This window comes from Otolemur garnettii, unplaced genomic scaffold (genome assembly GCF_000181295.1).
Source record: "Otolemur garnettii isolate 467f Iridium unplaced genomic scaffold, OtoGar3 scaffold00101, whole genome shotgun sequence".
In the NCBI taxonomy this organism is placed as follows: domain Eukaryota; kingdom Metazoa; phylum Chordata; class Mammalia; order Primates; family Galagidae; genus Otolemur; species Otolemur garnettii.
Window position 1 is genome coordinate 1,974,699 of NW_003852496.1, and position 23,593 is coordinate 1,998,291.

General features: G+C 42.1%; 1 protein-coding gene across 1 annotated transcript in view; it reads left to right on the top strand.

The window, feature by feature from the left end:
- KBTBD12 (kelch repeat and BTB domain containing 12) overlaps window positions 1–23,593 on the top strand; it is a 66,260-nt gene that overhangs the window by 29,981 nt on the left and 12,686 nt on the right. The window contains exon 5 of the mRNA XM_003796190.2: window positions 19,021–19,218. Within this exon, the coding sequence (XP_003796238.1) occupies window positions 19,021–19,218 (198 nt within the window). The remainder of the gene's footprint in view (window positions 1–19,020; window positions 19,219–23,593) is intronic.

A 23,593-nucleotide genomic window follows, 5' to 3' on the forward strand; every position in this document is an offset into this window, starting at 1 on the left:
CATATAACATGTTAATCCATTCCTGAGTCGATGGGGATTGTAAATTAAGGTGCAATAAACAATCTAGTGCATATGTCCTTATGATAAAATAATTTTTTTTCTTCTGGATACATACCTTGTAGTGAGATTGAGGGGTCAAATGGGAGATCTAATTTGAGTTCTTTGAGGATTCTCCATACTTCTTTCCAAAGAAGCTGTATGAGTTTGTAGTCCCATCAACAGTGTAAAAGTGTTTCATTCTCTCCATATCCGTGTGATGTGGGCTAATCTTATTGGGATTAAGTGATATGTCAGGGTGGTTTTGATTTGCATTTCTCTGATGATTAGGGATGATGAGCATTTTTTCATATCTTTGTTTAGCCATTTGTCTTCCTCAGAGAAGGTTCTGTTATTATCTCTTGCCTAGTGACAGATAGGATTGTTAGCTCTTTTTTTGTTGATTAATTTGAGTTCCGTATAACCACCTTCAGTGGTTCTCAATCTTCCTAATGCCATGGCCCTTTAATACAGTTCCTGTGTGTCAAGATCCACAGGTTAAGAACCACAGCTATAGATCCTAATTATCAAGCCCTTGTCAGATTCATAACATGCAAATGTCTTTTCCCATTCTGAAGATTGTCTATTTGCTTTGCTTGTGTACTTAGTTGTATAGAAGCTTTTCAGTTTAACTAAGTCCCATTTGTTTATTTTTGTTGTTGCAATTGCCACTGAAATCTTCTTCATAAAATCTTTCTGTAGGTAGACATCCTCAAGAGTTTTATCCACACTTTTAGGCTTTTTATTGTTTCATGTCTTAAATTTAAATCTTTTATCCATCTTGAGTCAAGTTTTGTAAGGGGTAAAAGGTGTGGATTGAGTTTCAATCTTTTCCATGTGGTTATCCAGTTTTCCCAGCAGCATTTATTGAATAGGAATTCTTTTTTTCCCAGGTTTTTGTTTAGTTTATTGAAGATCAGATTGCTATAAGAGACTGATTTCATCTCTTGGTTTTCTATTCAGTTCCATATGTCTTTGTCTCTATTTTTGTGCTAATACTATGCTGTTTTAATCACTATGAACTTATAATATAGTCTAAAATCTGGTAGGGTGATGCCTCTAGCTTTATTTTTGTTATTAAAATTGCCTTGGCTATATGGGGTTTTTTTCTGTTTCCATATGAAATGAAGAACTATTTTTTTCAAGTCTTCAAAGTATGATGTTGATATTTTAATGAGGATTGCATCAAATCTGTAGATTGCTTTGGGTAGTATAGACATTTTAACAATGTTGGTTCTTCCCAGCCAAGAGCCCAGTACATTCTTCCAATTGTTAACATTTTCTGCTACTTCTTTTCTTAGGGTTTCATAATTCTCTTTGTAGAGATCCATCACCTCTTTTGTTAGATATATTCTTCCTAGGTATTTCCTTTTTATTAAGTTACTGTAAAGGGAATTGTGTCTTTGATTAGCTTCTTAACTTGGCTGTTATTGGCATATTCAAAGGCTACTGATTTGTAGACATTGATTTGGTACCCTGAGACATTACTGTATTTCGTGATCACTTCCAGGAGTCTTGTGGTTGAGTCTCTGGGGTTCTCTACGTATAAGATCATAGCAAGAGTTTGACCTCCTTTGCCCCTCTTTGGATACTCTTTATATCCTTCTCTTGCCTAATTGCATTGGCTAAAACTTGCAGAACTATGTTGAATAGTAGTGGCAATAGAGGACATCCTTGGGATCAGGCATGATAGTTCATGCCTGTAGTCCCAGTACTCTGGGAGGCTGAGGCAGGCAGATTGCTTGAGCTTAGGAGTTAGAGACCAGCCGGAGTAAGAGTGAGATTCTTGTCTCTAAAAAATAGCTGGACATTGTGGTGGACTCTGTAGTCCCAGCTACTCAGGAGGCTGAGGCAAAAGAATCACTTGAGCCCAAGAGTTTGAGTTGCTGTGAGCTATGACACCATGGCACTCAACTCTAGGGCGACTGAGTGAAACTCTGTTTCTAAAAAAATAAAATAAAAATAGAGGACATCCTTATCTGGTTCTAAGTGGGAAATTTTTCCATTTTACTCCATTTAGTATGATGTTAGCTTTGGGTTTGTCATAGATGGCTTTGATCAGTTTAAGAAATGTGTCTCCTATGACTACATTCTTAAGTGTTCTTGTTAGGAAAGGATGCCAAATTTTATCAAACACTTTTTCTGCATCTTTTGAGAGGATCAGATGGTCCTTGCTTTTGTTTCTGTTGCTATGGTGAATTACATTTATGGTTTTGCATATGTAACCAGCCTTGCATCCCTGGGATGAAACCTACTTGATTTTGATGTATTATTTTTTTAATGTGTAGCTGTAATCTATTGGCTAAGATTTTATTTAGAACTTTTGCATCTATATTCATTAATGAATTTGGTCTGAAATTCTCCTTTATAGTTGGGGCTTTCCTTGGTTTTAGTATCAGGATGATGTTTGCTTCATAGAACATGTTGAGGAAGATTCCTTCCTTCTCAATGTTTTGGAATAATTTCTGCAGTATGAGTATAAGCTCTTCTTTGAAGGTTTGATAGAATTCTGGTGTGAAGCCATTAAGATTAGAGCACTTTTTTTATTGGGAGTTATTTATTGTTTCTTCTATCTCAGTGCTCAGTACTGGTGTTCAAGAGATCTATATCTTCTTGGTTAAGTCTAGGGAGATGTTGTAATTTCAGGTATTAGTCCATTTCCTCCACACTGTCAAATTTCTGGACATACAGTTTCTTGTAGTAGTCAGAGATAATTTCTTCTATCTCTGTGGTGTTTGTTGTTATTTCCCCTTTTTTTGTTTTTGAATAAGGTTATTAGAGATTTTACTTTTCTGTTTCTAGTTAATCTGGCCAAAGGTTTATCAATTTTATTTATTTTTTTGAAAAACAAACTGTTTCATTAATTTTCTGCTGCTTTCATTTTCATTTATTTCTGATTTAATTTTGGTTATTTATTTTCTTCTACTAGGTTTGGGATTGGATTGCTCTTCCTTTCCATTTTCTTAAGATGATTCATTAGGTTGTTGGTACACTCTCTTTCAATTTTTCAGATGTAGGCTTATAATGAGATAAATTTCCCTCTTAGGACTGCTTTTGCAGTGTCCCATAGGTTTTGATGGCTTGTGACTTCTTTGTTGTTATATTCTTAAGGACTGATTAAATATGGTACCAGGGGTTCTCTCCTGGGAAAAAAGTTTGTGTGTAAGAAAAACTAGCAAATATTGGGGAATGCAACATGACCAACTGATAGCAACCCTCGGGAGAGTCTCCTGAGCAGAAGAAGAAAAACTTGACAGAATCAGACTGTATAAAGCCAAAGGTGGAGAGCTGAGCCAAGAAAGAAGTTCGGCAAGCTGTAACTCCAAGGAAGAACTTTCAAGAAAACAAATTATAGGTACAAAGCCTATCTACTAGAGGTAATGGGACACCCCCCCACCAAGCAGGAGGCCTGCCACAGGCTATCTGCAAACAAGCAGGGAACAAAAGACCTCTCATTTTACCTCACTGGAGAGAGCCACTAAACTCCAGGTCTCTTTCTCCAGGGAGGTCCCACTTATGAACCTAGACACCACCCCGCCAGGCATAAAATTCAACAGATATTTTCCCCCACAACTCCAAACTCCAAGTCCACCCTTTCCCCCTCGCATGGTGGTCTGCAGTTCTGCCCCCTGCAGAGCACAAGGTGTTTGGTCTTGTCCTGAGAGATCTGGGGAAAGTGTGGACCACCAATTATCAGAATGGAATTCGTGAGTAATAGGGAAGAAAAAGGGTGTGGGAAGAAAGGGACACTGGGCAGGAGGAGGAATGGTCTCCTGGTTATGACTATGCCCAGCCAGTGGTTGTGTTGACCCTCGGTTCAGGCTGTTTCTGATGGGACAGGTACAGAACCCCCAGCTCTGATGGCACTCACAGCAGGAGAGTGGCTGCCTTGTGTGGACTCAGTTTGGAAGACTTGGCTGGTCCCCAGCCCCTGCTGGGCCTGTGAGCAGAGGCTTGCTAGGTGTACACTTAGACCTAAGAGCAAGGGTGTGGTCCCCTGATTCCAACAGAACCCTCAAGCAGTAGCTTGCTGAGTGTGAACCAAAACCTGAGGGCAAAGGCAAGGCCCCCTGTCTTCAGTGGGGCTGATGAACAGAGGCTTACAGGGTGAAGGCTGAGACCTGCAAGCAGGGAGCAATGCCCTGACTCTAACGAGCCTGCAAACAGAGGTTTGCTAAGCAGTAGACTGAGACTGGCAGGTAGGGGCATGGTCCCCTGACTCCAACTAGTCTGGCAAGCAGAGACTAGCTGTGTGTGGTCTGAGACTGGAGGATGGGACCTGGTGCCCTGCTCCAAAAGAGCTTGTGAACAGAGGCTTGCCAGGCAGTGGACTGAGACTGACAGGTGGGGATGTGGTCCCCTGACTCCAACTGGTCTGGCAAGCAGAGGCTAGCTAGGTGTGGACTGAGACCTGTGGGCAGGGTCGTGGCCCTTGGCTCCAACTAGGCTTATGAGCAGAGAAGTGGACAACAGTGTGGACTGAGTCTGGTGAGCAGGAGTAGGGCTCCCTGGCTCCAATTGTGCTATTGAAGACCCTTGCACTCCTCTCTCTTGAGCAGGGTTTGCACTGCCTGAGACAATTTAATTGGAACCCGTGTCTGGGGCTGTCCTCTTGGGGACATTCTGAGGTTGACCTTCGAAGTTCTATAGTGGAAAAGAACTCAAGAGTGGGGGTTGGGTGCTGCAGCTGTGGTTTCTAAGGATAGGGTAGAAGTTGGCTGATATCAAGACAAAGCTAGCTTATGCTATCTCACCCAGTTGGTCCTCAAAGTCTCTGGCTAAAACTCTGAAAGGGGCCTTTGTAAGGTTGTAGGAGATAAGCCACAATTACAAAGCTAGCACTTTGGTAAAGAGCTATCTCTACTACCTGGGAACCCCAATTCAATCTCACCCTACCAGTTCTAATAACAAAATAGTGGAAAATAAACATGGTGAGGACCCAACAGAAGAACTCGGGCAACATGAATAACCAGAGTAGATCAACCCTCCAAGAAATGACAAAGGAGATAGAACTATGCTGTGCATAGACAAATGGCAGCAATGTCAGAAATCAATTTCAGAACATGGCTTGCAAATAAGATAAATAGAATGGAAGAAAAGATAGAAATTGAATTCTAAAGAGTAGTTCTAAAGTTGTCTCAAGAAATTAATGAATTCAAATCCCAAGTCACAAAAGATATGGACATAATGAGAAAAGAGATAGCAGAGCTCAAGGAAATGAAAAAGTTAGTTGAGGAGCTCCAAAATACAGTAGAATCCCTCAGTACTAGAGTTTACTAGGCATAAGAAAGGATCTCTGAAACTGAAGACAAAGCTTTGGAACATTCCCAAACACTCAAAGAGGCAGACAAATGAAGAACAAAAACTGATCATTCCCTGAGAGTTTGGGATCACTCCAAAAGATCAAACATTTGTCGTACAGGAATTCCCGAAGGAGAAGAGGATGGTCCTAAAGGTATAGATGCTCTACTCCAAGAGATTTGGGAGCTTAATTTCCCAAGCATTGCAAGAGATACAGAACTTCAGATAGAAGACAGTTTCAGAACCCCAGCAAGACTCAATCCAAATAAAGCATCTCATAGACACATTGTGATTAACTTTGCCAAAGTTAAGATGAAGGAGAAAATTCTGCAAGCAGCCAGACATAAGAAAAGCATCACTTATAAAGGGAGAAGTATTAGAATGATTGCAGATCTCTCAGTCAAAATGTGTCAAGCCAGAAGATGGTCATCAACCTTCAGCCTCCTAAAACAAAACAACTTCCAGCCCAGGATCCTGTATCCACCTAAACTGAGTTTCATTTATGATGGAGAAATCAAATACTTTAATGACATAGACATGTTGAAGAAATTTGTCATAACTAAATCAACTTTCCAGGATATTCTCAGACCCATCCTCCACAACAACCAGCACAATGATCTACCTCCAAGGCAAATTCACACAGAAACTTTTGAACAAAACCCAACTTCCACAGTGGGAAAAGGATTAAAAATGTCCACTGGACATTCAAAATCATGATACCCAAAACACAACGAGGCTTATCAATTCTCTCAATTAATGTCAATGGCTTAAATTGTCTTCTAAAGAGGCACAGACTGGCTGACTGGATACATAAACTCAGACCAAATATCTTCTGTATGAAAGAATGTCACCTTACCTTAAAGGATAAAAATAGACTCAGGGTGAAGGGATGGAGTTGTATAATACAGGCAAATGGAAACCAGACAAAAGCAGGGGTTGCAATTTTAGCAGATACAATAGGCATTAAACCAACAAAGATAAAGAAAGATAAGGAAGGTCATATTTGTCAAGGGAAACACCCAACATGAAGAGATTTTAATAATTAACATTTATGCACCCTACCAGAATACTCCTCAGTTCATAAAGCAGACCCTAATGGATATGAACAATTTGATATCTTCCTGCACATTAATAGTTGGAGATTTTAACATGCCTTTGACAGTTTTGGATAGATCCTTCAAGAAGAAACTAAACAAAGAAATATTAGACTTAAACCTGACCCTAGAACAAATGGACTTTACAGATCTCTACAGAACATTTCACCCTAATAGAACTGAATATACTTCTCATCAGCCCACGGGTCATCCTCCAAAACAGATTATATCCTAGGACACAAGTCTAACCTCAGCATATTTAAAAGTATAGAAATTATTCCTTGTATCTTCTTGAACCACCATGGAATAAAAGTTGAACTCAACAGCAACAGAAATCTTCATACTCAAAGTCATGGAAACTAAATAATCTTAGGCTGAATGATAGCTGTGTCAAAGATGAGTTTAAGAAGGAAAAATCACCAAATTTTTGGAACAAAATGGTAATGAAGACACAAATTATCAAAACCTGTGGGATACTGCAAAGGCAGTCCTAAGAGGGAAATTTATAGCATTGGAAGCTTTCATCAAGAAAATAGAAAAAGAGGAAGCCAACAACTTAATGGATCATCTCAAGCAACTGGAAAAGGAAGAAAATTCCAACCCTAAACCCCAGCAGAAGAAAAGAAATAACCAAAATTAGGGAAGAATTAAATGAAATTGAAAACAGAAGAATCATTCAGAAGATCAATGAAACAATAAGTTGGTTTTTTGAAAAGATTAACAAAATTGATAAACCTATGGCCAACCTAACCAGAAATAGAAATGTAAAATCTCTAATATTGTCTATCAGAGATGATAGAGGAGAAATAACAACAGACAATTCAGAAATCAAAAAAATCCTCAGTGATTACTACAAAAATATCTATTCCCAGAAATATGAAAATCTGAAGAAAATGGACCAATACCTGGAAGCATGCCACCTTCCTAGACTCAACTGGAAAGAATTAGAAATCTTGAATAGACCTATATAAATCACTGAAATAGCATCAACAATTCAAAATCTCCCCAAAAAACAGAAGTCTGGGACCAGATGGCTTCACATCCGAATTCTATCAAACCTTTCAAGAGGAACTAGTACCTGTATTATACAATATTTTCCAAAGCATAGAAAAAGAAGGAATAATTCCCAACACATTCTATGAAGCAAATATCATCCTGATACCCAAACCAGGAAAGGCTCCAACAAGGAAAGAAAATTATAGACCAATATCATTAATGAATATTCAATAAGGTCTTAGCAAACAGAATTCAACAACATATCAAAAAAATTACATACCATGATCAAGTTGGTTTTATTTCAGGGTTACAGGGTTGGTTCAACATATGCAAATCTATAAATATAATACACACATCAATAAAATAAAAAACAAAGACCATATGATTCCCTCAATTGACACAGAAAAAGCCCTTGATAATATCCAGCATCCTTTCATGATCAGAACACTTAAGAAAACAGGCAGAGAAGTGACATTTCTTAAACTGATAGAGGCCATCTACATCAAACCCACAGCCAATATCATATTGAATGGTGTAAACTTGAAAACATTTCCACTCAGATCAGGAGTGAGGCAAGGATGCCCACTGTCTCCATTGCTATTCAACATAGTAATGGAAATCTTAGCCATCACCATCAGGCAAGACAAGGCAATCAAGAATATCCAAATAGGATCAGAGGAGATCAAACTCTCACTCTTCACTGATGATATGATCCTATACCTGGAAAATCCCAGATACTCAATTTTAAAGCTCTTAGAAGTGGTCAAGGAATACAGCAGCGTCTCAGGATACAAAATCAATACTTACAAATCAGTAGCTTTTATATATACCAACAATAGTCAAGCTGAAAATATAGTCAAGAACTCTATTCCTTTTACAGTAGTGCCAAAGATGAAATATCTGGGAATTTACCTAACAAAGGATGCGAAAGATCTCTATAAAGAGAACTATGAAACTCTGAGAAAAGAAATAGCTGAAGATGTTAACAAATGGAAAAACATACCATGCTCATGGCTGGGAAGAATCAACATTGTTAAAATGTCCATACTACCCAAAGCAATCTACAGATTTAATGCAATCCCTATTAAAGCACTATTGTCATACTTTAAAGAACTTGAAAAAAATAGTACTTAATTTTATATGGAATCAGAAAAAACCTTGAATAGCAAATACATTGCTCAGAAATAAGAACAAATCAGGAGGTATCACATTACTAGACTTCAGGCTATACTATAAATGTATAGTGATCAAAATAGCATGGTACTGGCACAAAAACAGAGGTAGATTTATGAAACAGAATAGAGAACCAAGAGATGAACCCAGCTACTTATCATCATTTGATCTTCAACAAGCCTATCAAAAATATTCAGTGAGGGAAAGACTCTCTATTTAACAAATGGTGCTGGGTGAACTGGCTGGCAACCTGTAGAAGACTGAAACTGGACCCACACCTTTCACCATTAACAAAAATTGATTCTCACTGGATAAAAGATTTAAACTTAAGACATGAAACTGTAAAGATACTAGAAGAGAGTGCAGAGAAAACATTTGAAGAAATCAGCCTGGGAGAATATTTTATAAGGATTATATATATATATATATATAGAGAGAGAGAGAGAGAGAGAGATAATATAAAATATTCTATATATAATATATATAGAATACATTATTACATTCTATATATATTATATATAGAGAGAGAGAATATTTTATCCCCCCTGGGCAATTGAAGCAATACCAAAAATATATTACTGGAATCTGATCAAACTAAAAAGCTTTTGCACAGCCAAGAGCACAGTAAGTAAAGCAAACAGACAACCTTCAACATGGGAAAAAGATTTGTACAGGTTATGCTTCCAACAGAGGTCTGATAACTAGAATCTACAGAGAACTCAAACTAATCAATAAGAAAAGAATAAATAACCCCATTTCTATGTGAGCAAGAGACTTGAACAGAAACTTCTCTGATGAAGACAGGTGCATGGCCTACAAACACATCAAAAAATGCTCATCATTCTTACTCATCAGAGAAATGTAGATCAAAACCACTTTGAGATACCATCTAACTCCAGTAAGATTAGCCCACATCACAAAATCCCAAAGCTACAGATTTTGGCATGGATGTGGAGAGAAGGGAACACTTCTACACTGCTCGTGGGAATGCAAGCTCATACAACCTTTTTGGAAAGAAGTTTGGAGAACACTCAAGGAAAGTAGACCTACAGTTCCATCCTGCAATTCCTCTACTAGGTATCAAAAATTATTTTACAACAGAGACATTTGCACCAGAATGTTTATTGCAGCCCAATTCATAATAGCCAAGACATGGAAACAGCCCAAGTGCCCATCGACCCATGAATGGATTAACAAATTGTGGTATATGTACACCATGGAATACTATGCAGCCATAAAAAGATAGAGACTATACATCTTTCATGTTTACCTGGATGGAGCTGGAACATATTCTTCTTAGTAAAGTATCTCAAGAATGGGAGAAAAAAGTATCCCATGTACTCAATACTACTATGAAATCAATATATAACCACCTACACACTCATACGAATGGGAAAACATAACTATAGTCCATAAAGTAGAAGGGAAGAGGAGAGAGGGGAGGGAGGGGGTACTTGGGAGGAGGGAGGGCATTTGGGGGAACCTCACCTAATGTGCATGATGCAATGGTACCTTTCAAAACTATTAAGAAATGAGTATAATTATGATGGATGTGTTACTTAATTCAATGTAAGCATTTCACATTGCCTATCAAAGCAGTACCCTGAACCCCGTAAATGCATCAATGTACAAAGATATGATTTAATAAAAACTAATAATAAAAAAACTAGCAAATATTTTAGAGCTCATACAGTTAGTGATGCTTTTGAATTAATTATGCTCACTTTGAATATGAAAATGTATGTTCATAAATACACTTTAGATCTCCATGAAGTGTTTTTGAAAGTCAAATTGTATTTAGCAGTTGCTTCAACTTGATAGGTCAGGCAAAGTCAAATACAGACTTTGAGCCCCTGAGTCAGTCTGTGGTGGTGTGAGACCACCCAAATTATACATCACAATCAAGTAGGTTTCATCCCAGGGAACAAGCAAGCCTGGTTTAACGTACACAATACGGAACTTGAGCCCCTGAGTCAGTCTGTGGTGGTGTCAGACCTTCCACGAGCTGCCCCAGCCTCCCATGCAGCCCCAGCGCCTGGTGTGACCCCACCCAGCCACGCGCAAGGTCAATTCCTGAACTGCTGCCTCCTGTGCCTTTGTTCACGCCTCCCCTCTGCTCACAGTACCTCCTCTCTGCCCAGCTAGCTCCCCTACACCTTCAACATCTGACATAACTCCCTGAACTGCTGCCTCCTGTGCCTTTGTTCACGCCTCCCCTCTGCTCGCAGTACCTCCTCTCTGCCCAGCTAGCTCCCCTACACCTTCAACATCTGACATAACTCCCCACCCCCGCCAGCTCTCTGCAGTGTGCTGTTTTGCTGTCATTGCTCTGGTCACAGATTTTGCTCAGATTGTGTGAGGGAAGAGGCCCTGCCACACTCACCTGTGCCCAGGGCCCGGCTGTGTGTCAGGTGCATGGTAAAGCTTTGTTTCCTGCTGGGGTCCTCTCACTGCTGTAGCCCGTCCTGGTCTTCCAGGTGTGAGGTGCCGCAGAGATCATCATCAGTGCGGGCCTAATGGAGAATGTTTTAAAGTAGGCCTTTCTTTTCATTTCCCTGTCTAGGGAGACAGCAAACGTGACATCTTCCCACACAGCTGATGTCCCAAACTATCGATGTTGTCGCTCCAAGAAACCATTTTGTGCCTCATTGGTTTACTGAAAACATAACAGTTGTCTAAGTCTGAGTCTCAGCTTGAATCTATTAAAGAGTAATGAAGGGGAAAGTTACAGGAAAGGTTGGAGTTATTACAGCAAATGCACTTCAGAGATTGCTTGAGTGGTGAATTATTCTGTGGGATGAGAGGCTCACATTTCATTGTGGTAAGATCTTACTCTTTTCTTTCTTTTGATAAAATGCTAAGTAATTTTAAAAACATATATTAAGTGTTTTTTGAAATAGCTAGGTTGCATTATTAAAACAGCAGACCTTGGCCCTTACCCTTGGCAAGTTTTGAGTTGGTAGGTCTGAGGCAGGTCCTAGCCATCTGAGCTGTGGAAAGCACCCAGGCAATTCTGAAGTGAATCATCGTAAGAAACTACTTTTAAAAACAAATGTTGTGAGGAAAGTGACAAGGTAATATCATATTAATGGAGGTGTCATATGCTCAGAATATTTACTGAGCATGTGTTACATAAGCCAGTCCCTGGCTTGGCTTTTACAGGAGACACAGAGATGGATTAGGTAGTGTCTGTTCCCCTAGCAGCATCACTGTGTCCTTGAATATTCGAGGAAATTGGGTGAGGTTCTTTGGCCAAACTACCCTGGTATCTGTAAGTCAGAGCAGGTTGGCAGAGATGTTCTGATCTACTTGCAGGAATGTTCTGGGCTTAGATATACATTTCATGAACTCCTGGGTGAATGAGTGAAGAAATATGCTTTGCTGTAGCCAGAGAGTCCAAGAGAGATACCTCCCAGGACCCCCTTGTTCTGAGAAAAGACTTGGATTTAGAGATTCAGCAGCTGAAGAGGCTCTCAACTGGAGTGAATGGTTCACTGTGTTTTTGCTGTAAATATCCACAAAATTCATTTCCAGTTAAGCACATAAAGGGTTTCAAACCTTTGTTATCTGACAGCCTCATGGGGGAGCTCAGTAATAAGTATTCTGAAAGGCCAGACTTTGTGGTCCCACGTTGCAACTTAGCTATAGTCTTTTTATTTTTTGTTTTTTTAATGGGGTCTCACCGTGTTAATCAGACTCGTCTCAAACGCCTGGGCTCAAGCAGTCCTCTTGCCTCAGCCTCCTGAACGTCTGGGAGCCCCTGCCCACTGCTGCAGGAGCTGTGCCAGGGGCCCGTTCGGCTCCCTGTGGTGTGTGTCACTGACATCTCACATTTCATTGCACCAATGAGTTAGAATTTACATTTCATCCAATCACGTACAGTTACAATGCCATGTTCCATATGGTTTTATATCTGTCTTTGATTTCCCAGCAGACTCTAAGTTATGTTATAGACAAAAAAACCAAAAAACCTTAAACTTGTTATTCCATGGCACCTAGTACAAACTTGAAGTGGGCATCCAAAATCCAAAACAGACTTCTAGGTTGCTTAAAATTAACTAGAAGCTTAAAATGTTTGTGATTCTGAAATGAGAGGATATTCAGAAGCTTCCGCAGCGTTAAAGCCCCAGTGGATGGTGCTCGTGTTGTGACTGGGGACAGATATGGCTTCACACAGCTTAATGTGCAGCCCCACATATGACCGTGGTCCGTTATGAGAGCAGATCATGTTATTACTCCCAGATCCTCAAGAAAATGTTACATCATATTTGGTATCTTCGATTCACTAAAGCAGAGAAGAATGTGACATCTTCTGAAAAACCAAAAAGAGATGAAGCAGAAAATCTTTCATGCTTTATAGAGAAAAACATCAACTATCAAAAAACTCTGTTATTTTAAGGTAAAACATATTCTCTTTCTTCAGTTAGCTTATCCTAATTCATGTATGTGACCAATACGTTCATCACTTTTTATCTTCTGCCAGCTCGGGGGTAGATACGGAAATGAGCACAAATAATCTCTCTTAGACACAAGATAAATATGCCAAAGGCTTATTATATTCTATTTTCTTTATATTCACCTAATAAATACCGTCAAGCATCCTGGAAGAAAGACCTGAAGCTTGGCACGTCAGGGAGTTTAAAGATGTGTATCTTAGTTCAAGAACTTAGGCTTTGTGTCTCCTGCGCTTATCAGCTGCACTACATATTTCATTATTACCTGCTTTCAGGGCCACTTCATAATAATAGAAGTATTAGTAGAAACATGGAGTGGTCCTGTTAGTTAGATCTAGCCCAAGTTAGGAGAGGTTAATGATTCTTCAGGGGTGCAAACCTTGGGGGGGAAATGAGCCCAACGGCAGACTCACACCATCCACCTCTCCCAAGGTTAGGGCACGTGTTCCTGTGTCCTTAGGAAGATGACTCTTTCACCAGCCAAACTGGGAGTTTTTGGCTCTTTGGATTCAGAACTTGCCACACTCTGATGTCGGTCCCTGCTTTCTGTTTTGACCAAAAAAAGAAAAAAGTGTAAGAAAAAAGGATACCTGGGGTGAGGGTAAGGGGCTGATTCATTCATGCCTTCATTTCACTTTTCATTTCTTGATTCTCTGTGCCCAGCGTAGAAAGTGTTAGGGGTACGGACGTGAATTAGACACTGCTCTGCCCTCAAGGGACTTACAGTCTGATGTAATCAGGAAACATCCGTAGGGATAGATAAGAGCACAGCATTTTCACAGGAATCTGGATGTCTCTTCAGAGGACAACAGAAGCCCAAATGCAGGAATGGCCGTTTCTGGGTGGCGACATGAGAGACTTTGTGAGTGGGCAGAGCTGAGCCCTGAAGGAGGAGGAGGAGAAGCCATTCCAGGCAAGGGATCAGGCTAAGCCAAGGCTGGGGATGAACAGCCTCCCCGTCTGGGGAACTGCTGAGTATGCCTAGGGCCCAAGGAGCAGAGGGTGCAGGAGAGAGGAAAGAGGGGAGGAGGCGGAGGAGTGAGGGCGGCAGAGCTTTGCACCTGAGGAGGCAGCCTGGCTGTGGGAATCCGAGGGGCGAGGAGGATGGGGTGGCATTCATGTGAAGCTGGCACCTCGGGCCTGCCCTGGCATCTCAGGCCACCTGCTAAGCTGGCTCCTGCCCTCTGTTCCCAGGCTGTCCCCACTTTGTGCTCCCCTTATGGGCGCAGGCTTCAGACCTGCTGGAAGCCCTGCAGGACAAGCTAGTAAAGGGATGAGGAGGGGAGAGGAAAAGACAGGCCCAGGCTGCCTGGAGACCCACAGGGCCCGGCACTGGGTAAAACAAAAAGCCCAGGGATTTTCAGGCTTGGACAAGACAACGTTTTGTAATTTATCTGGCGCTTAGGGCCCAGCCCCAGAGCTTTCTACTAAGCCTTTCTGTATTTCCACTTGGAAGTTATGAGACAATCCAGGCACTGATTCTGCCTCCAAAGTCAAGCAAAATCAAGCTCGAACAGCTGGAACTTTCTCTTCCCTCTCAGCATTTCTATTTGATTTTCACAGTAATTTGTTTGGAGTAGCAAGAAAATGCCAGTGGATGATTGTGTCTTCTTAAACTGGAAAGAAAACCGGCAGTGGGCAGGGCAGGCTCAGCAGGAGGAGTCCAGCCCCAGTGCTGGGCTGTGAGGCCAAGACGCCCTGCTGGGGGCTCTGCCCCGGGTTCTCTGAGTCTGGTAAGGTGGGCAGGGCTCTGTCAGCCCCATCCTGAGGGCCTTCTTCTGAAAACACCCAAAAGAGGCCTGGATTAGACTTTAGAGAGTGGCAAGAAGTCGGGTTCATGTCTTGTAGGCTTTTAGACTTCCGAGCTAGACTCCTAAAACGAGAGTGGAAAAAAACAGAGACCCGACAACTTGTCTGAGAACGAAATAAGTTGTCACAGGCATTTCTTAGCAGTGAACAGATTCTATGGAAGTCGAAAAGTCGCCTCTTCACTCCGATACGTGGGAAGCCTGTGGATTGCAAAATCCTCTCCCATCTTTTGTGCAGTGCCCCGACAGCTCCTGTGTCTCTCACATGTTCATGACCAAATGCATTACTCTGAGTCGCAGTGGGGAGCTACCCCCACCTGAAGGCCGAGAGGAAGGCTGTGCTCATTGACCTTCTGATTCTCTCTTTCCAGCCTCAAAAGAAGCTTCTAAGGTTAACCTGAGTGTGCAGTCAGGAAACCATTAATTATAGATATAACTAATAATTAAATCAATAGTGATCAAACACAAGATTTCGGCAACTTCAGTAAACACCGGTTTGCTTATACAACATCCTAGAACATGAAAGGGTAAGAACTGATCTGGGGGTACCTACTGCATGCTAGCTACACATCCCCTAGCTGCTCATGAGAATGGATATGTAAGAGAAAATTCCCAGGCCTGGTGTCGAGTCTCACGCCTATAATCACAGCCTCTGGGAGGCTGAGGCGGGTGAATTGGCTGAGCCCAGGAGTTCAAGCCCAGCCTGAGCAAGAGTGAGATCCACCCCTCTAAAAATAGCAAGTACACAGTTATGAGTTCCTCCTTATCCTTCTCCTCCTTTACATGGTTATCTAAAGATTTATCTTTGCAACAATTTATGGAATTGGTATTATTGTCCTGAATTTACAGATGAGAAAATTGAGGCTTAGAGATATTAAAGTGACCAATTTTGTCCAGCTAGCAAGTGGTGATGGAGGATATGGATCGGGGCCTATTTCCAAAGCCCACATACTTTCTCCAGGGTACATGAATGGCGTGATAGTTTAAAATGTGTGTGTGTGTGTGTGTGTAAGCAGAGACTCCTCTCAGCCTTCAGGTGGGGGGAAAACTCCCTACTTTGACTTATTTTATATATATATGTGTGTGTATGTATGTATATATGTATAGATATATATCATATATAGATATACATATACATGTGTATATATGTATCTCCCCCAAATCTAAGCAGCTTTGGGAGCTTATCAAAACTGTTAGAAAATCTCCCTCCTATTCTGGCGCTAGCCCAGGGGAAACTAGAATAAGCCTGCCACCTTGAGGCCACCCTGCAGCAGAAGAGCATGGGGCCCCTGCACTGAAGGGCACCATGGGGGCAAGGACCACTCACCTGTCAGCCCTCAGCCTGCTCCCGGCCGCTTTGTGGGGGAGGGAGGATTACTCCCAGGCCCCCAGAAGGGAAGGAATCTATAATAGCTGAACACAAGAAAGGGGGGTCTATACCTTCACTGAATTGAAAAGGAAGAGAGGGAGGCATTGTCCTTGTCTATAATTTTCTCCCTCTCCCACACAAACACCAAAAGAAAAAGAAAGCACCCAAGGTATATAATTGTATATAACTTGTATTTAAGGGCTATTTGGGTATGATTTGCAAAGATAATTTCTATTCATTTGTCTGTTTTTGAATAAGGAAAAGTCATGCTCAGAGGGTCATTAAATTAAAACTAGGGAGGCACCTCATTGAAATTCCACAGATGTGCTGACCCTCTCTCATGAGGAGATTTCTCTTGTAGTGCTGGCGATGACTTATTAATAATGATCATGTGGTTTTATTTAGTTATTTATCTAATCAAGATTCAGGTGGTTTAAGCTGGTTAACCTGAGGGGGGAATCACACCCCAGTGGGGCTTCGCTGGTCAGAAGCAAAGATGGAGCGTCCTGTGAGCCCCCAGCACCCCTGGAGCCGGCATGTGAACTGCCTGCCAACCAGATAGAAAGGCTCGTGTTCAGAAGGCTGGTGTTGTGGAGTGAGGACGGGATGTTTATTAAACACAGGTGGTAGCAGAGCCGCAGGCCCAACAAGCGAGAGAATGGAGCCCATTCTCTGCGCTTCACACTGGGGGAGCTTGTGAGTTAGACTCACAGGCTGCTGCTCACGTCCCAACCTGGCCGCCAGCAGCTACCACTGGACCTGCTTGCTCCCTTGAAGGCCTTCTAAAGCGGTTGTGACACAAAGCAGCCGAATGACATCTCCTGGGCTTGACAGAAACAGACAACCACATCGTCTTACCTTACCTTGCAGTGGCTGCAGCATTCGACTGCGGCGGATAAATCCCTGTCTTTATGGCCTTCTTGCCCCCCAAATAGGAAATTCCACTTTTCGTGTGGCTAAGAAGCCTGTCCCTCCCACAGTGCCACATTGAAAGACAGGCCATGTGCAGCAGAGCTGTGCAGTCACCCGAGGCCACCTGTCCCCCCCTGGGAAACACCGAGGCTCAGACTTGGCACTGGAGTAGGCTAAATTATTTATCCTGTCAGAGAAGAGAGAAAGGCACACAGAGCTTCCTCGGGTTATAGCCTCCATCCCTGGATGCAGACCGAGGAAGCAGGCCAGCCTCCGTCAGCAAAGAGAAAAGAGAAATAGCATTTTTCCTCCAAAGCCCTCATCCATCACCTTTTATGTCTGGCCTGAGTCCCAGCCAGGGTAAAAAGAAGCTGTTCCCATCAATCTTCTCAGATCCATTGCGTTCTGTGTGGCAGGCCCCGTTGTCTGTAAGGTGGAGAAGTGACCTCTGCCCTCACTAAGCCTACAGTACACCCACCTGGACAGACAGGGAAAGTGTCTAGACAGGTGAATTCCTCACTCGCTCCTTCCAGACACGCAGTGTGCCAGGTGCCTTGCTGGGTGCAGGGGTGTGGGACTGAAGACCCGTGCAGGACAGTGGCAAAAACGCTAAAGCGACAGTGGGCAAAGGGTGTAAAACAACAGTGAAAATGTCACGAGACGTGTCCAGTTTCTCAGTAAGTGATACACAAGCTAAAGGCCACGTGGTCTGAGCAGTTCTTAGTTTTGGTTTTGGTGATGCTGTAAGCAGCACACCCCAGTGCCGGTCACCAGTCACCACCCACATGTGCAGTGGCCCCTCCAGGACCCTCCCTACATCAGGGGCCAGCACTTCACAGCCTCCTCGTTGGCCGAACAGACCGGGCAGCAGGTCTGGATGGAGTGAGGTCATTGACAGAGTAGTGTCTGCAAATACAGGCGTGTCCCTGCTTCCAGGGGACTTTCCTCAGCCTCAGGAGCCATCCTTCAGGTCCAAAACAATGTGGCCCTGACCTTTACAGCCTTTCATGGTGAGACTTGGGAGAGGAAAACTAAAAAGATGGTTGTACTTCAAGTGGTAATTCTGTACACGTAGTTTTGTCACTTGTTACAGACTCTGGGATTCTGATTGGAGTTCGTGTCTCATTTGAGAGGCCTGTCATGATGTCATCTATTTTTTTTTTTCTTGCATTTAAGGCTCCTTCCATCTCATTAATTTCTTAAGGGCAAAAAACGTGTCTTCTTCATCTTTCTAAACTCCTTTTCATAACTTAACACTTTGCCTCACTTATGACAGGTGCTTAAGGGTTCCCTGTTGGGTGAACTCTGTCATCCAAAGATGGAGGGTGCACTGGGCCTGGGTTTAGGGCTTGTTTCAACCCCAAACCTCAAATTTGCCCAAGAGTAGCCTTTCCCTAATTGGGAGAGTTTCATGCAACTTTCACTGGCTTACAGTGATGACAGACAGAAAGAACACATTCCCCACTGGCCTAACATCAAAAACATTGTGAAAACATTGCTGACCATCAGCAGTGAGGAGAAAGTCGGAGGCAAGTTACCCCACACTTAAACCCGGAGTTCTTGTGGTGACACGGGTGCTCATTCTGTGAACCAGTGCTGGGACTCAGCCTCATGCACAAGCACAAACAGAGGAGCCTGGGACTAAAAGTGACACCCAACTTGGCTGAGAAAAGCAACTTGGCCGTTTAAAGAAAAAATTAATTCACTTTAAACCATGGAGTGCAGTACACAGCAGACATCACTGGTGTTTAGAAATTATCTTAAAGGTGGCCGCAGGCAGGAAAGACAAAAGTCAATACAAACAACACAGCAAGCGGGGGCTGCTCACCGAAGTCTCAGTGCTTAATTGTGGCATTTCTGTGCATCCTTCTCTGCAGGTGGAATTGGCTGTGTAGGTCGAGACAAGGGCCAAGTTCGAAAATGTCTCGATGTGGTGGAGATCTACAACCCGGATGGGGACTTCTGGCGAGAGGGCCCTCCCATGCCGAGTCCCCTTCTCTCCCTGAGAACCAACTCCACCAGCGCAGGAGCAGTGGACGGGAAGCTCTATGTCTGCGGGGGATTCCACGGAGCAGGTACTGGGCCTGTTTTAAATGTTTCTAAACCTCCTTGGTGTTGATTTGACTTCCCTTAACTGACCTGGCCACCAGGAGATACCGAGAACAGCGTGAGCACTGGCAAAAAGCAAGGCCCTGAGCGACTCACTGAGCCTCTGGGCCTGGGTTTCCACATCCACAGGCTGATGTGAGAATCCAGCAGGGTCTAGTTTATATGGCCCGCTGCACTCAGCAGACCCCCAGACCATAGTGGTATCATGTGAAGAGAGGAGAAATGGGAGAGGTCGCTTAATGCCTGACAGCAGGACTGAAGGAGAGATTTCCAATGGGAAGAGCCAAGGGAACTGGCAGACCAGCCAGGAGCACTGGGTTTTACTTTACTGATCAAGACTCAGAAGACTTTCTTATTCCTATTCCACTGTTACCACTTGAAATTAATTGCTTGAAAGCATTTCTAAAATAATATCTAATGCATATATTTATTACTGAACTTCATGTCCATACATCTAAATGTATCATTGCATTCTATGGTATGGCTCCATCATTTTTTAACGTAACAGGAATATTTTTAAATATGCATAAACCTAGTAGGCAAATATCTCCAAATTCTGATTAATTGCATCAGTAAATAAGTCAGGATGCAGTTATATTAAAAATGACAAAGTGTTTAATTCTAATCTCACTAACAGAAGCACCAGGCCACTGCATCCCCATGAAACACAAGCCTCAAAAGCACTTCAAGTTTGGGAAGAATGCCAGATTAAAATAAAGCTGATAGTGCAAACACATAATTATATGTAAGCTGAAGAACAAGGTTTTTATTACAAATTAAAAGAGACTTAGGAGATATAAGAACCCAGTGCAATGAGTGGAGTTTATTTGGTTCTTGATTCAAACAAATCTTCTGTAAAAAGGTATTTTTCACATAATCTGGGAAATTTGAACATGGACCAGGGATGTTTGATAATATCATAGTTATTAATTTTGTTAGCAGTAATAATGGCATTGTAAAAAAGAGAAAGAAGAAAAAATAATCTGAATAATTAGAGATTGTTTAGAAGTGTCAATAGCCAGGTTGTGGCAGGTGCCTGTAGTCCCAGCTACTCAGGAGGCCGAAGCAAGAGGAGCCCAGGAGTTTGAGGTTGCTGTGAGCTGCGATGCCACAGCACTCAACCAAGGGTAATAAACTGAGACTCTGTCTCAAAAAAAAAAAAAAAAAGCATCCATGGGTGAAAATGATGCTGTCTGAAATTTTTTTAATGGAGAGAGGTGGTAAGAACAGATTTTAACATCACTGGTTCCTGTTGATAATTATTAAAGGGGGATGATGAGTCCATGGGGCTTTATTTCATTACTTTTGTATATACGTCAAAGTTCCCATTTACTTTTACTTTTTCTATTTGTTCTTCAGAGGATTTTCCAAAGACTTTTTAAAAATCATTTTAATATCTTTTCCATTAAACACTGCATGCCATGCTTGGTTAAAGGCTGTAGTCTATCAGGGCAGTGAGAAACCAGGCGTGGCAAGGAGGCATAGATGGGAGCCCTTGTGCAAGGCCTGCATGTGAGGAGGGATTCAAGGCACAAGGACGGACCCCAGGTGCAGGGGGCTCCTGCAGCAAGCTCGCCACCCCCCACCTGCCCCCACAGTCACCGAGCTCCTCTGTAGCCTCTGGAAGGGAAGAGAACAGAAGGGGCAGCCACGGGACCCCCAGAGGGATGAGTGGTAATTAGTGTCTGAAGACCTAGAAGATATTCCATTCTGCCTTGTTTCTTTATCTCATCTTTCTTGGTATTATACTGAGTTACAGAATTGATATCTCCCAATTTTCCAACCGTGTATAATAACCTCATACCACGGCCAGCGTCCCTTCTTGGTGCTATAATGGACTGATAATGATTCTAGCTGGAGGGAAAGGGATTTGCTAGATGAGCTCTCAAAGTCCGTTTTAATTATTTGGTTCTAAAGTGGTAGGTTGTTTGGGATGATCTGAATGAACTGTCACTGGGATTTTGTGCAAAGCAGAACAATTTATGACAGCGTGCCCATTATGATCTCGAGATCTCATCATCAGGCCAAAAGCAGACAGTGAATTGTCTCTCCCGAGTGACACAGACTACCGTAGTCAATGAAATTTTATTGAAATGTATCATGAACAGGTATTTGGGATACAATCTTGAGATGTTCAATATTTGATGGGAAAAACATACACAGAAACATGTAATAAATATGGTAGTTTGTTAATGGTTCAAAGAGGAGGTTGAATACCTCTATTTTTCTCTCCATTCTAAAATGCCATTTAGTGGGAAATACACAATTAGACAAGGACAAGAGGAGAGGAGATGGTAGCAACAAAATTTTGGAAGCTGGAATGCAAATGAGTGATTAGTTAATGAGTAGACGGGAACAAGTTTAATTCTCAACTAGTAATAGGAGAGCAAAAAACAAACGAAATCCTGATATCCCCGTTGTACACCACGACCAAGCAGGAGGGCTGGCTTAGCATTCAAAAATTGATCAATATATTTGTTTTATCTTGCCTGCATTGTTGCACAGTATCAGAAGTCAATGTAATGCATCAAGTTAGTCAAGGACAGAAAGCGGATGATCATTTCAGCACGTGCAGGGAAGATCTGTTTGCCGCGTGTGAGCACATCCTGCCTTGTAGACGTTCTTACTCTGCCAACCTTTCTCTTCCTCAATGAACTTTGTTTCACACTTGCCTTAAAAAAATAGATACAGAAAAGGGATCCGACAAAATCCAACCCCTTTCATGGTATAAATACATAACAAACCAGAAATAGAAGGCAAATTCTTTTTCAATGGAAAATCCGCAGCTAACATCACGTTTAATGGTGAAAGACTGAAATCTTTCCCCCAAAGTCAGGATTTAGACAAGAGCGTCGACCCTTGCCACTTCAATTCAACATGGGAGGTTTTAATCATGGCGACTAGGACAGAAAAAGCAAAAAAGGCATCTAGATTAGACAGCAATAAGTAATTGCATATGACACGATCTTGCATTTAGAAAATCCCAAGGAATTACCAAAAAGCTATCAGAGCTAATGAACAAGGACCGCAAGTCGGTCAGACATGAGACCACGTGCCCTGCAAATCGTATTTCTGGACACCTGCAGTGAAGAATCCAAAAGTAAAATTAAGAAAACAATTCATTAGGATGAAATCCTTAGGAATAAATTTAACAATGAAGTGCAGAATTTGTACACTGAAAATTGCAAAACATCATTAGAAGAAATTGAAAACCCAAGTAAATGGGAAGATATTGCATGCAAAAATTGATAGTCTGCTCCTAAAATTTATATGGAAACGTGAGACCCAGAATAGCCAAAATGATCTTGTAAAAGAAAGAACAAAGTTGGAAGACACACACTTCCTAATTTCCAAGCTTACTTCAGAGCTGAGGTAGATGTGCCTGGTGCAGTGACAGACGTATAAATCAGTGGAACAGACTTGAGAGTCCGGAAAAAACCCTCCTACCTGTGATCAATTGATCAACAAGGCTGCCAAGACAATTCAATGAGGAAAGGATTATTTTTCCAACAAATGGTGCAGGAATAATTGGATATCCCCATACGAAAGAATAACGTTCAGTCCCTATCTCACACCATGTACAAAAATGAACTCAAAATGGATCCAAAACCTAAACAGAGCTAAAACTGTAAAATCTGAGAAGAAAACAGAGGTACGAATCTTTGCGATCTTGAATTAGACAACAGTTTCTCAAAGGGCGCCATCGAGAAAAATGAAAAGACAACTCACAATCTCAAAAGGATTGCAAAACATACATCTGATAATATATAAAGAAAACATCCAGCTCAATAAAAAAGACAAGTAACATATTTTTTAATTGAAAAAGGACAAAGAATAGACATTTCTCCAATTAACCAATGACCAAGTGTTCATCATTAGCCATTAAGGAAATGCAAATCAAAACCATAATGATGGCTGTGATCAAAAAGATAGTATCAAATGTCAACAAGGATTGTAGAAATCAGAGCTCTCACACACGGCTAGAGTGAGCATACACCAGTGTGCCAGGGAGGGAGGGCTAACCCTGCACCCCCCGGGGACAGTGCACGCATGTGGGTGAGGGCCACACTTACGACTTGACTCGGATTGTGCGAATGCAATCGTGTAGCCAGATCATTTGTACCTCTGTAATATCCTGAAATCTAAAAGAAAAAAAAAGGGGGAGCACAGTGAGCGGGCTGGGGGAGCAGGAGGCCGGATTACAGGGGAGCACAATGAGCAGGCTGGGGGCGCCTGGGGCTGGATTACAGGGCAGCACAGTGAGCAGGCTGGGGGCGCAGGAGGCCGGATTACAGGCGAGCACAGTGAGCGGGCTGGGGGCGCAGGAGGCCGGATTACAGG